The 11,341-nt window shown below is 32.4% G+C and overlaps 7 protein-coding genes across 7 annotated transcripts; 5 read left to right on the top strand and 2 right to left on the bottom strand.

Annotated features, from left to right (window-relative positions):
- Positions 1–236: 236 nt before the first annotated feature.
- On the top strand, positions 237–1,124 carry EIN_053540 (60S ribosomal protein L13-1, putative; the record flags this gene model as incomplete). The annotated part of the gene is made up of 1 exon (XM_004259832.1): positions 237–1,124. The coding sequence occupies one exon, from the start codon at positions 237–239 to the stop codon at positions 1,122–1,124; it is 888 nt and encodes a 295-aa protein (XP_004259880.1).
- Positions 1,125–1,328: 204 nt separating this feature from the next.
- Positions 1,329–2,276, bottom strand: EIN_053530 (hypothetical protein; the record flags this gene model as incomplete). The annotated part of the gene is made up of 3 exons (XM_004259831.1): positions 1,329–1,638; positions 1,865–2,169; positions 2,229–2,276. The coding sequence occupies 3 exons, from the start codon at positions 2,274–2,276 to the stop codon at positions 1,329–1,331; spliced, it is 663 nt and encodes a 220-aa protein (XP_004259879.1).
- A 230-nt stretch (positions 2,277–2,506) lies between these two features.
- EIN_053520 (vacuolar ATP synthase subunit D, putative) lies at positions 2,507–3,334 on the top strand (the record flags this gene model as incomplete). Its single annotated transcript, XM_004259830.1, has 1 exon — positions 2,507–3,334. One exon carries the CDS (start codon positions 2,507–2,509, stop codon positions 3,332–3,334), a length of 828 nt encoding a protein of 275 aa, XP_004259878.1.
- Positions 3,335–3,491: 157 nt separating this feature from the next.
- Positions 3,492–4,550, top strand: EIN_053510 (hypothetical protein; the record flags this gene model as incomplete). Its single annotated transcript, XM_004259829.1, has 1 exon — positions 3,492–4,550. One exon carries the CDS (start codon positions 3,492–3,494, stop codon positions 4,548–4,550), a length of 1,059 nt encoding a protein of 352 aa, XP_004259877.1.
- A 2,904-nt stretch (positions 4,551–7,454) lies between these two features.
- On the top strand, positions 7,455–8,201 carry EIN_053500 (hypothetical protein; the record flags this gene model as incomplete). Its single annotated transcript, XM_004259828.1, has 1 exon — positions 7,455–8,201. One exon carries the CDS (start codon positions 7,455–7,457, stop codon positions 8,199–8,201), a length of 747 nt encoding a protein of 248 aa, XP_004259876.1.
- Positions 8,202–9,374: 1,173 nt separating this feature from the next.
- EIN_053490 (hypothetical protein) lies at positions 9,375–10,305 on the top strand (the record flags this gene model as incomplete). Its single annotated transcript, XM_004259827.1, has 2 exons — positions 9,375–9,893; positions 9,967–10,305. 2 exons carry the CDS (start codon positions 9,375–9,377, stop codon positions 10,303–10,305), a joined length of 858 nt encoding a protein of 285 aa, XP_004259875.1.
- A 192-nt stretch (positions 10,306–10,497) lies between these two features.
- On the bottom strand, positions 10,498–11,241 carry EIN_053480 (hypothetical protein; the record flags this gene model as incomplete). The annotated part of the gene is made up of 1 exon (XM_004259826.1): positions 10,498–11,241. One exon carries the CDS (start codon positions 11,239–11,241, stop codon positions 10,498–10,500), a length of 744 nt encoding a protein of 247 aa, XP_004259874.1.
- Between the last annotated feature and the right edge of the window lie 100 nt (positions 11,242–11,341).

The following is an 11,341-nucleotide window of genomic DNA, read 5'->3' as shown; positions in this document are numbered from 1 at the left end:
GAATAACCGATAAAATTTTCAAATTTCTTTCGATTGAACTAGAAAACAATATTAAACAACTATACATTACTAGTAAAACACAACTGATAGTAAATAAATGAAGAGAAACTAGTAAAAATACTAAAAGGATGAAAAACCCAAAAGAATAGGTGAAATACAAATCAACAATAAAACGAAGAATAAGAGGAAAAGGGTTAGGTCAAAAGGGGACAGCAACATCTAATTTTTGCCATCAGATGAGACATAACCAGGCGTTACAGAACAACCACTTCAGAAAAGCACACTGGGAGACAAAAGTACACACCTGGTTCAAACAGCCATTCCGCGCAGTCCGCCGCCACCAAGTCCGTGTGACTAAGGCTCGCCAAAGTTTCCCAAATCCAATCAAGATGTTGCGCCCGGCCGTCCACTGCATGGGACAGAAATACAACTACAAATTGAGACTCGGGAAAGGGTTCACTCTTGCTGAGTTGAGAGCCGCACACATTGACGCGAGATTGGCGCCAACCATCGGGATTGCCGTAGATAGAAAGAGAAGAAATCTCTCCCAAGAGTCTGTGAACAGAAACAAATCGCGACTTGAATCCTATATGGCCAGACTCACCGTCTTACCAATGCACAAATCAGCTAAGGCTATGAGAGCACAGAAGGACATTAAAGAAGCTGAGAGCAGAAAGAAGAAGGCCGAAGCCATTAAGAAGTTCCTCGACGACCACAACAAGAAGGTGAGAGACCTCAAGGCTAAGGTTATTGCCTTGAAGAAGGAGTATTTGGCCAACAAGACCATTGAGAAGGGAAAGGAATTGAAGGCTTGCTCTAAGGCTTGGATTGCCGCACAAAAGGAATTCAAGAAGAACGTCAAGAAGGATCACAAGAAGTACATGGAACTCGCTAACAGAGTCTTCAGACTCCCAGTCAAAGCCGTCGAGTGCACTAAGAGAGTTATGGACCCGAACGCTGTTATTCCTCTCGAGAAGAAGCAGAAGCTTGAGACTGCTAAACTCACTAAGGGTATGCAACAGAACAACGCAGTTGCTATCCTTAAGAGACAAAAGAACATCGCTAAGGCCGTCTCTGGTATTGCTAAGGGTGCTAAGAAGGTTGCTGCTACTAAGAAGAACTAAGCTGTTGGTTGCATTTTTGTTATGGTTTTTTTACTATTCAGTATGATAAACCCTTGCACTGTCAATTGATAATATTATTATTATTATATAATACTATTATATGTGATTAGAATACGAATTATAATAGAATAATAATTTAATTACTATTCTATTATTGAATGATATAGAATAAAGATATTATTTTTTAACTAGAAAACAGAAAACTCAATCATTTCTTGGGGCGGCTCGAGTTCTTCTCTTTGTCTTTGGTGTCTCGACGTCTGCCACGAGAATCGCTGCGATCTCTTCTCCTTTCTCTGGAGTTACTTCGTCTTCTTCTTTCTCGGCTTGAGCTACGACTTCTTTTGTCGCGGTTTCCTCTTCTGTCAAACCTATCTTTGGTATGTTCATGGTGATATTTAGACCGAGACCTTGAACGGGAGTGAGATTTCGAACGAGATCTTCTTTTTCTGTCTCTGTCATCATCCCTATCATGATCTTTTCCCTTATCTTTCTCACGACCACGACTTTCATTCTTTCTATCTTTTCTTCTTATAAGTCTGTTCGTTCCATAATTATAAACCAATTTACTATTATAACTTAAACGATGAATTAAAACAGTGCTCTATTTATATAAATATTGATTAGGAATAACTATAAAATATAGTAAAAAAATGGTAATTTGAATAGTAAAAATAATGAACCCCGAGATTGGAATGACACGACATAAGAGGTTGAATAATCGAGGAAGGCCAACAAACTTAAGTAATGAGGAGTATTGAATTTTGGAAGAAGAACGTGAGAAATCACCATAATCAACAATCAATTCTGTTTCCCGTTGTGGAGACCATTCTTGGAAGAAAGTCTTTTCCTTCATCATCTCCGGTGGAAACAAGTCCTTAGTCTCGTTCAACACTTTCAGAACGCTTTGAAGGTCTTTTGAGTTCTTCAACGTAACTATAGCAACACCAAGGGACTTTCCATTTGCGGTATCGCACCTGATATCGACAGAAGCAACCTCAACATACTTACTTAGTACCTCAGTCACTTTATCCTCCCCAACATTCTATTTTTAAGTTCTGTGTTTTTTCCAAGTTCTTTTATGTTACTTGCGTCAAAACAAACGACTTTAAAACACCCCATCACAATGTGAGGTGACGATTTTGCACACATTTTTGAAATTTCAAGTTTCTTTTTTTTGACTTTTTTTGTTTCTGAGTTTTTAACTGAGTAAATGTTATATATAACATTATCATATCTTCCTTGTTTTTCTTCTGATTCATTTTTGTTTTTATCGACCTATATTTATAGTATTTTTACTATAATAATTAATCAACCAAAAATTAAAATACTTTACTATTCAAACTATACGATAATAGTAAATATATTATACAAAATACTAGATGGTCCATCACCAAAAATGCTGTGTTTTTCTGCAAAAGAAACTCGAAAGCAAACACATGTCAGATAAGAGATACACCGTCTTCCCTACGCGTATGCAAATGACGACTTACAAAAGCAAGTTGATAGGCGCACAACTTGGCCACGATTTGTTGAAGAGGAAGTCTGATGCGTTGAATCAAAAGTTCAAGTCGATTTTGAAGAAGATCATTGATGAAAAAATGGCCATGCGTGACTATATGAAAGCGTCGTCGTTTTCTTTGGTATCAGCCAAATACACTGCGGGTGAGTTTTCTCACGTTGTTGTCCAAAATGTCAAAAACGCGACTTATAAGGTGAAGTTGACACAAGAGAATATTGCAGGTATTAAGTTACCCGTCTTCTCCCAATCCCATCAAGAAGTTCGACTCCAAGACTTAACTGGTCTTTCTAAAGGTGGTCAGTCCGTCTCAAATGCACGTCAACAATACATTAAAGCCCTTGATTCTCTTGTTAGACTCGCAAGTCTTCAAACAGCTTTCTTAACACTCGACACGGTCATTAAAATCACTAATCGTCGTGTGAATGCTCTCGAACACGTCGTCATCCCAATGACTAAAGCAACAATCAAATACATCGAAACTGAACTCGACGAATCCGAGCGTGAGGAATTCTTCCGATTGAAAATGGTTCAGAAAAAGAAGAAGAAAGTCATCGAGAAGAAGGAAAAAGAGCTCGAACAACGCGCAATTGCAGCGGCCGCTTTAAAGAAGAAAAATACTACTACAGACTCAAAGGGAGACGGAAAACCGACAAGTATTGTCGACGACGATGAGGATATCATTTTCTAAGTGATCAATTCCTCGTGTTACGTGTTACTTCTTCTTACTATTAAGATATTATAATAATATTAATAATATAATAGTATTATTAATAAGATATTATAATAAATATAGATTGGAATAATATTCTATAATATGATAAAAAAACAACTATTAAATAATTATAATGTCATCGACTTTGGTTGACCCCAATATCACTGAAATACGCAGTGAGATAAAGAACCTTCGTATGCAAATTAAAGACTTGCGAGTGCTTCAAAAATATGGTACGAAACTTAACGCGTTTTTGTATTTAATGAATTCGCAAAACATCGATCAAGACATCGTCAGGATCTTCAAAATCGATGTTTCTGAGATTTCGTTAGCAAAAGTCTTTGTGGAAGACACGACGACGTACTGTGAATTGTATCGCGAAGATATTCCACCCCTGGTGATAGCTGCAGTGGCCAAAATGCGCGGGGAAGAGATGACATGTATTGAGCAGTACATCACATCCGTCGAAGGTAATCCTGAGAGGAACAATGTGATGAAAGATGTCATCACAAACTTAGGTCTTTATCGGAAGAAGATTGTAGAGCTTCGGAGAGAAATGACTTCCAAACGTGAGCGAGAGGTTCAGAGTATTAAATCGAAGAAGAGTGATGACATCACTTTTGAGCGTCCGTTATCCGCTCGGACCATCGAATTTCAGCGATTAGAAGAGATCTTACGATTTGAGCATATAGCGTCTCTTTCAGAATATGTTGTTCGTCAAAATCCGTGTGTCGTATATTTCCAGAATCAATTGAATATCTCCAAATTGGTGAACGCAATCGAAGGCAAGGAAAACATCATGTTAGTCTTCAGAACGACAAACTCTTCACTCTTCTTCGGGTTGTACTCCGAAAAGAAAATCACTAAAAATTCCTTTTGCACCGACGACCAGTCCTTCTTTGTTTTTGTGACATCGGGAAAGGATGTGTTGTGTTACTCGAAAAAAGAGGGGATAGGCGAGACCGTATTGGTTTCCGATAAAAAGGCAGATAGTGTCGTTGTAGCCCAAAAAGGGTTCACCGTCTTTTTTGCAGTTATTAACGAATTTATGAACACAAGAATGCTGAAGTGCTATTTCCATAACGAAATGCCCAACTTTTATACTGAAAAGAATGGAAAACCACTCCCCTTCAAAACCGGATTAAGAAACGGATTTGAGGTGTTGTCTATATACTCTATTCAGTGGAATTAAATACTTTTGGTTTATTGTTATGGGTGCAATAGTGTACCAGTTATTTTAATATTTTTGTTATATTATATAATACATTTTTATTTCTTTATTGAGTGTAATAGTTATTCATATAATTCAATTATATTAATACAAGGATTCACCCCACCACCAAGTGGCGGGGACCCCCAAAACAGTAAAATAATAACAGATTCTTAATTAAAATAAGACAATCACCAATAAAAGTGACCCAAACAAAGAAAAATTAAGCTAAAGCTATATAAATATTACAGTAGGAGGAAATATGGGGATGCTCGAAAAAGGAGGATGCTCGTAACTATTGGTGAATTTCAATTGAAAAACAATAAATTTACTATTAATTTTAATATAAATTATTAATCAAAAAATTAATAAAATGAAAAAACTGAACAAATTTATATTAATTATTTATTATTAATAATATTAAATTAATTAATATTAAAATGAGCATCCCCCTTTTTCTCAGCATCCCACTTTTTCCGTTAACTGTAGTATATTCATTGTAAAAATATGATTCCTTATATAGTTTTGAAAACGCGCCCTTTATAGCGGGAGGACATCCCTAAACCACAAAAGAAGTAATTTGGCCCATTTCCCCGTCCTTCGTCCCTATGTCCGTCCTGTCTCTCTAGTTAATTATATTTAATCAAAATCTCTTTTTTTCATAATTAAAAAAAAAGTAGATGTAAAAAAACTATAATTTTTATTATTTTTATTAGATTTTCCTTCCTACGATTAATATGGGTGCAAAAAGACTTATCTAAAAATATAAATTAGATGTTCATTTTAATCATTTGTAAACTATTAAATATTTTTTTAGTTAATTTTACAAAAATTTATACAAACATCATATTTATGATGTTCGTATTTCCTTTTGATTACAAACGACGTAAATATGATGTTCATATTACTTTTTAATACACAAACATCAAATTAATGATGTTTGCGTCCTTTTATGTAATAATTTAATCCATAATTTATGATTTTTAAATATAATTCAAAAACGATCATCTGCCATATTTTTTTGTTCCATAAATTTTGCTTCTATTTTTATATTTTTATTATTTACTATATATTAGAATAAATTATATGTTTAATTTATAGTTGTTTTATCATTTTTTGTATTTTTCCACATATTTTTCAACCCTGTCAATTGAAAACGGTAACAAATTAACTATAAAATAGTTGTTTTTATTTCTATTTAACTATATTGAAAACCAAAAATAGATGTTACGGTTAGGGCATGCAGCCCGGCCGAAATCGCTTTTATATATATTGATACAGTCATTATTCGATATAAGGGAATACCGTGTACCAATGTTATTCGATATAAGGGAAAAAATGAGGAATTATATAATTAACAAAAAAATACCTCGGTTTGTTTTTTGTCACAAAAATTATTTTTTTTTGATTATTATTTTTTTCTAACCAAAATAAACACTTTGCCTATGTTTTGAAAACAATTGGCAATTATTTTTATCTTAAATAAATAATTAATTTTATAATAAATCAAAAAACAAAGACGAATATATTAACACAATTAACATAATAAATAAAACTTTTGTATCTAATTTTGTTTTGACTTAAAAACTTCAAATAAATCTGTTAAATCATTAAGTTTTAATGCAATCTAAATGTGTTAATATAAGAATATCATTGATGTTACGAGACAAAATAAAAATTATTGAATTCATTGATCCTTATCAAAATTCACAAAAAGTAATCAAAGTTGTCGGACAACAACTGAAAATAGTAATTTCTCCAAAGCAAGTTTATCATTTGCGTTCAATTTCTAAAGAAACATTGATATTTTTTTATCCTCGTATAAATGAATAAGAAACTACAAAACCTGGAACTTGAGGAAGCAATGATCAATTGGTTACATTAAGTTCGTAAAGCGGGAATACCAATTGATTATTATATGTTGTCAAGAAAAGTATACTTTTTAAAAGAATGCAAATACATTCATTGTATTATTTCAAAATATAATTTACTTGTTTATCTATTTTTATTATAATTATTGTATTTTGTTTATTTTAATTAAAAATGTTCAATTAAAAATATAATAAAACATAGTTTTTATATTAATTTAATTTAATTGACTTTTTAACTTAGTGACAAATTAATCCAATTATTACCATTTTGGGGGTTTTAAATTGAAATAACCAACAAAAAGCAAACACATAAATTTCTTTTTTTTTATTTTTTTTTCTATTATTCGATATAAGGGCTTCCTCTTATTTTTCTCCCTTATATCGAATAAATCCTTATATCGAATATTGACTGTATAATATTGAATCACAACTTCCAATGTTTTTATATACTCTTTTAATATAACAATTATCGCTAATGATTACCAAAATTATAATTCATTGTAAACAATACGAAATATATAATATAATTATAGTATTTAAACGAATATCTATATATATGAAACACATTAACAGTTTTTAACAGTTTTGTTATTTTTTCTTTTATTTTATAATTATTGTCAGACAATTATTAGTCAAATAGTATTTTGAAACCAAGATTTATAGTTAAAATAATAGAAATAAAATTAGAGAACTCTAGATATTATTTTATTAAGACCTTTGATTTTTAAAACTGTTCAATTAAAACGATAATTCGTTCAAGTTAATCTTTAAATAAAGGGAAGATATCGGTTTACGACAGAAAAAACGGGTTTTTTGATTTTTTTTTGGAAAAAGAACAAAAAAAAAGATCAGGAAAATTCTCTTCTTTTTCGTCGATCGAATAGTATAAATTATAATAAAAACAACCATTTTATTTGTAAATTGATTCTTAAGAAAAATCGCAAAGGAAATAGAACACTCTACTTTTGGATTGAAACAGCGATAAAAGCTCAACTTGTAAGTCGACACACATACAATGGACGTGATTGAAGAACTTCAATTAACGATTAAGAACGTCACAGACTTAGTCACTAGAAAGGCTTTAACGCAGATATCTTGTCTAATTGAAAAGGTTATAATAGGTAACTCACGTAAAATTGATCCATTACTTCGAATTGACTCGAACAATGACTTATTTTCATTGAGGGATTACAGTGTCTCCCAGCCACGTGTAGTCTTACAGAATATCCCCAAAGACACGTTTATAGAGAGTGGGTTTTCTTTTATAGATAAGCGTCTGAAAACATTAGAAGAGTGGAGTTCGATGAAGAAAGGGTATAGTGTTATCTATGACACAAATACTTTTGGTGGGCAATCCAATAAGGAATTCTTCTCGAAGATTTACGGCAAAAAGAATTTGTACTTCTTTGTTGGGACACAGAAAGGGCCGGTATATGGCGGGTATTGTTCCAAAAACGTGACGGAACATGGAGAACGAGTGAAAGACCCAAACTCTTTCATTTTCAAAATTACACAGAAATCGATGAAAAAGTTCAATTTGAAGAATGAAGAGTTCAAGTTGGACTGCGGACTCTATGTCTGGATTAACGGAAATAATTTGTTCCAATTTGGGGATTACTACGGAAATATTACCGTCGCTAAGACTGGCTTGAATAGCAAAATTGAAAGCTTGGGAGAAACTTTTGAGTGCGGAGAGTGCGAGTTCGACAAGACGGAAAATCATTTTAAAGTAATGAGAATTGTTGTCATTCAAATGGAGTAATTGTGTATGGTGTTATTACTATTCGTTCTAATTTATTTTATTATAATTATTAGTTTCAATTAAATCTAAAAAGGAATTTTTTGGAAAGTCAAAGGAAGTTAATAAATAATTTTAATTATTATAGTTGCTTCTTTTTATAATAAAACTATAAATTATTTTACTAAAAATAGGTTATTTTTAGTTCGTCGAATTTTTTTTTCTTTTAAAAAATGAAATATAAATTATTATTTGTTAATAATTTATACTTCATTTTTTTTTGACAAATTATTCTTACTCGACGGCATTTTTAGTAATTTGCAATTGATTATTTTTTTCTTTTTTTAATGTTTTTTTTTATCTCTTTAGATCTTTTTATTAAATAATATATAACAAATAAATTATCTATTATAGAAAATGTTATAATAAAGTTGATTTTTGACTCGTTGTTATTTTTTGTTCTATTATTTCACCATTAATGAAAATTGCTACAGAAAAAATCAAATTGATTACTATTTTTTATGTTATTTTTATTAATTGAATTATAATTGATAGAAACCATTATAATGGTTAGATAATAATACTGTTTTTGGACTTTTGATTCAAATTATACAACTATATAATTAGTTTTTTTTAATTAAATTTATTTATTAAGTTTCGTATAATATTCCATACCGAAATATGTAATATTTCTGTATGGAATATTATAATAATAATATATAATATATATACACCTCCCAATAATTTGCGTCCAAAGTATTTCACGTAATAATTAAAAAAAAACTTTACTGACAGTTTAAAATTATCCTGAAAACCGGGAACATCGTCTTACACACTGATTTGTTTTTCAATAAGGGAAGTATTGAAAATGAACTTCAGATTCCGAAGAACTTTTAAGCGACTCAAAATAGTCGATTGTTTTTGTTCTCAAATTCCCAATTGAACTTATCTTTTCGCCGAAAACAAAAAATTCTCCAATTCTTTTTTTGCGGTTCAAGCGGCAATTCTTTTTTACTGTTATTTTGTTTTCCACTACATTCACATTTTCCATGCAATTTCAAAAACCAGTTTATTTTCAAGGATATGCCGATCAATTTGATTTTTTGACTTCTATAACCCTATACTATTCAAATATAATACTTTAACTATAGTAAAATCAAATATAAAGAAGAACTGTGTTGATTAGAATACGATACGATGGATAAAGCCGACTCGACAAGTGTGTCGTCATCCACGACTGACCTGAACAATATCGGGTGTAGTCCACAATTCACTTTGGATTACATCATTAATCGCATTGACTCCGCACAAATCGTATCTTATGATGAAGACTTCATCGACAAAACAGAGCGCGACAGGCTCGAGGATATTAAGAAGAAGCAAAATGAGTTAACACGCATTAACGAAGCCCGTCGAGAGCAAAGTGGGTTCTTTTATTCTCCACAACGTGGTGGTGCTGTCCCTTCACAAAGTCGCCTGAACGACTTTTCAAAGAGTGAAGTGCGTTTAAGAAACTTGGACGTCTTGCTCACGTTAACAACTTTCTACAATACTTTATCCTCTTGGGTTGGTCTTAATTATTACGATATCGTATATGACAGCGATGAAGACGGGAAGATGGCCCGTGATATTAACTCGAACATCTGTGGGTTAACTGATGTAATGATAGTAGTGATTTCGTCCGAAGGCTATTCCTTCGGCTGCTACAATCATAAAGTTTGTAATATACATATACTATACATTTCTAATTCTTTTATTATAAAATATAGTTAAACAAATTTATAGATAGAAAATACCTAAAGCGGGGAAGTCATACAAATACATCAAATTCGACAAGAAGTATTTCGCATTCTCATTGAGAAGCCCTAACAGTCCGGAACCAAAAAAATTCAAACCAAAACACCATGGAAAATCTCTATGTATCTGGCCAAACCTGGAGGAGACTTATTCCATCACTACAAAACGGTTCATGAAAATCAAGAACCCGTCGGGACCTGTAGGTTCTAAGTCCTTTTTCCACACTCAATTCAAAAAGCAATTCACTGACGACTCCGGTAAGGGCTTTTACTACTTTACCAACGAATCCACCTTCGATATTCACCGTGTCGTTGCAGTTAGATGGTATTAATTTGTATATCTTTGTTTTGTTTTTAGTTTGTTTTATTAGAAAATATAATTCCACCCATCAAACCATAAGTAATAAGAACAATAGAACAGTTATAATTTCGAGACATAAAAGTGATGGTCTCGGTATGATTTTTTATGTAATAAAAGAACTATAGCGTATAGAATTTGTCTTGCTCTGGGACAATTGTAATGCTTAATAGGATTCCAAGACAAGTAACCGTTTGAGAGCGAAAGTGTTATACCCTCCGATGAAGTCTTTTACACTTGCATTTTTGAACGAGAGTGATATTTCGGTTGAAATTTCGCAGACTTCATCTAAAAGAGGGAATCGTAGAGTGAACGCGCCATCGACTTCTAGAACGTCCTCCTCGTTATCTGAGAAATACAACGAGAAGTGACAAAGGTCTGCGAATGAGCGGAGTTTAGTGTATTTAGTTGGCTTGAGCAAATAAGGGCTTTTTAATGAGAAAATGAAAATGTCGAAATCCTCGCTATAGCCATACTCATTGATATTCACTGGAGCTTCTAAGTAACATCCAAACAAGTCGGAATTTTTTGTTTGGAAGAGAAGAGTCAAATTCCGTTTACCGTTTAATGTTTCGATGAGAGTGTTTTTGGTATACGGATGGATGTCTGTGTCATACATAATACGAAACTCGTGTTGGCCGGTCCACTCTTCCAAATAGAACAACTCGCTCATTATTTCTTTGTCCTTTTGTTCATAAACATTTTCGATATTTAAAATGTGTTTGTGCTCTTTACACTCTTGAAGACTCTGCGCCGTTGGGAGAGAAGGGAAATGTTCTTGAAAGACGCGTGTGACGATCTTGTCTAAAACAGTGTATATCGATTTTGTCAAATTGAAAATGACGGTGTCTTCCGTGAGACTGTTTTTGATTTGCTTGATGCTCTTAAGTGCCTCCTGGATCTCTTCCATGATTCTTTATTTTTCCGTTCCATTAACAAGTTCTTTCATTTTGCATAAGGAGAACAACAACAAAAAATTTAATAATTTATAGTAACACATCAAATCGAAT

This window comes from Entamoeba invadens, assembly GCF_000330505.1.
Source record: "Entamoeba invadens IP1 unplaced genomic scaffold scaff_1105074726711, whole genome shotgun sequence".
Classification (NCBI taxonomy): Eukaryota; Evosea; order Mastigamoebida; family Endamoebidae; genus Entamoeba; species Entamoeba invadens.
The sequence above is the reverse complement of the archived record's forward strand: the minus strand, read 5'-3'. Positions and strand labels throughout refer to the sequence as shown.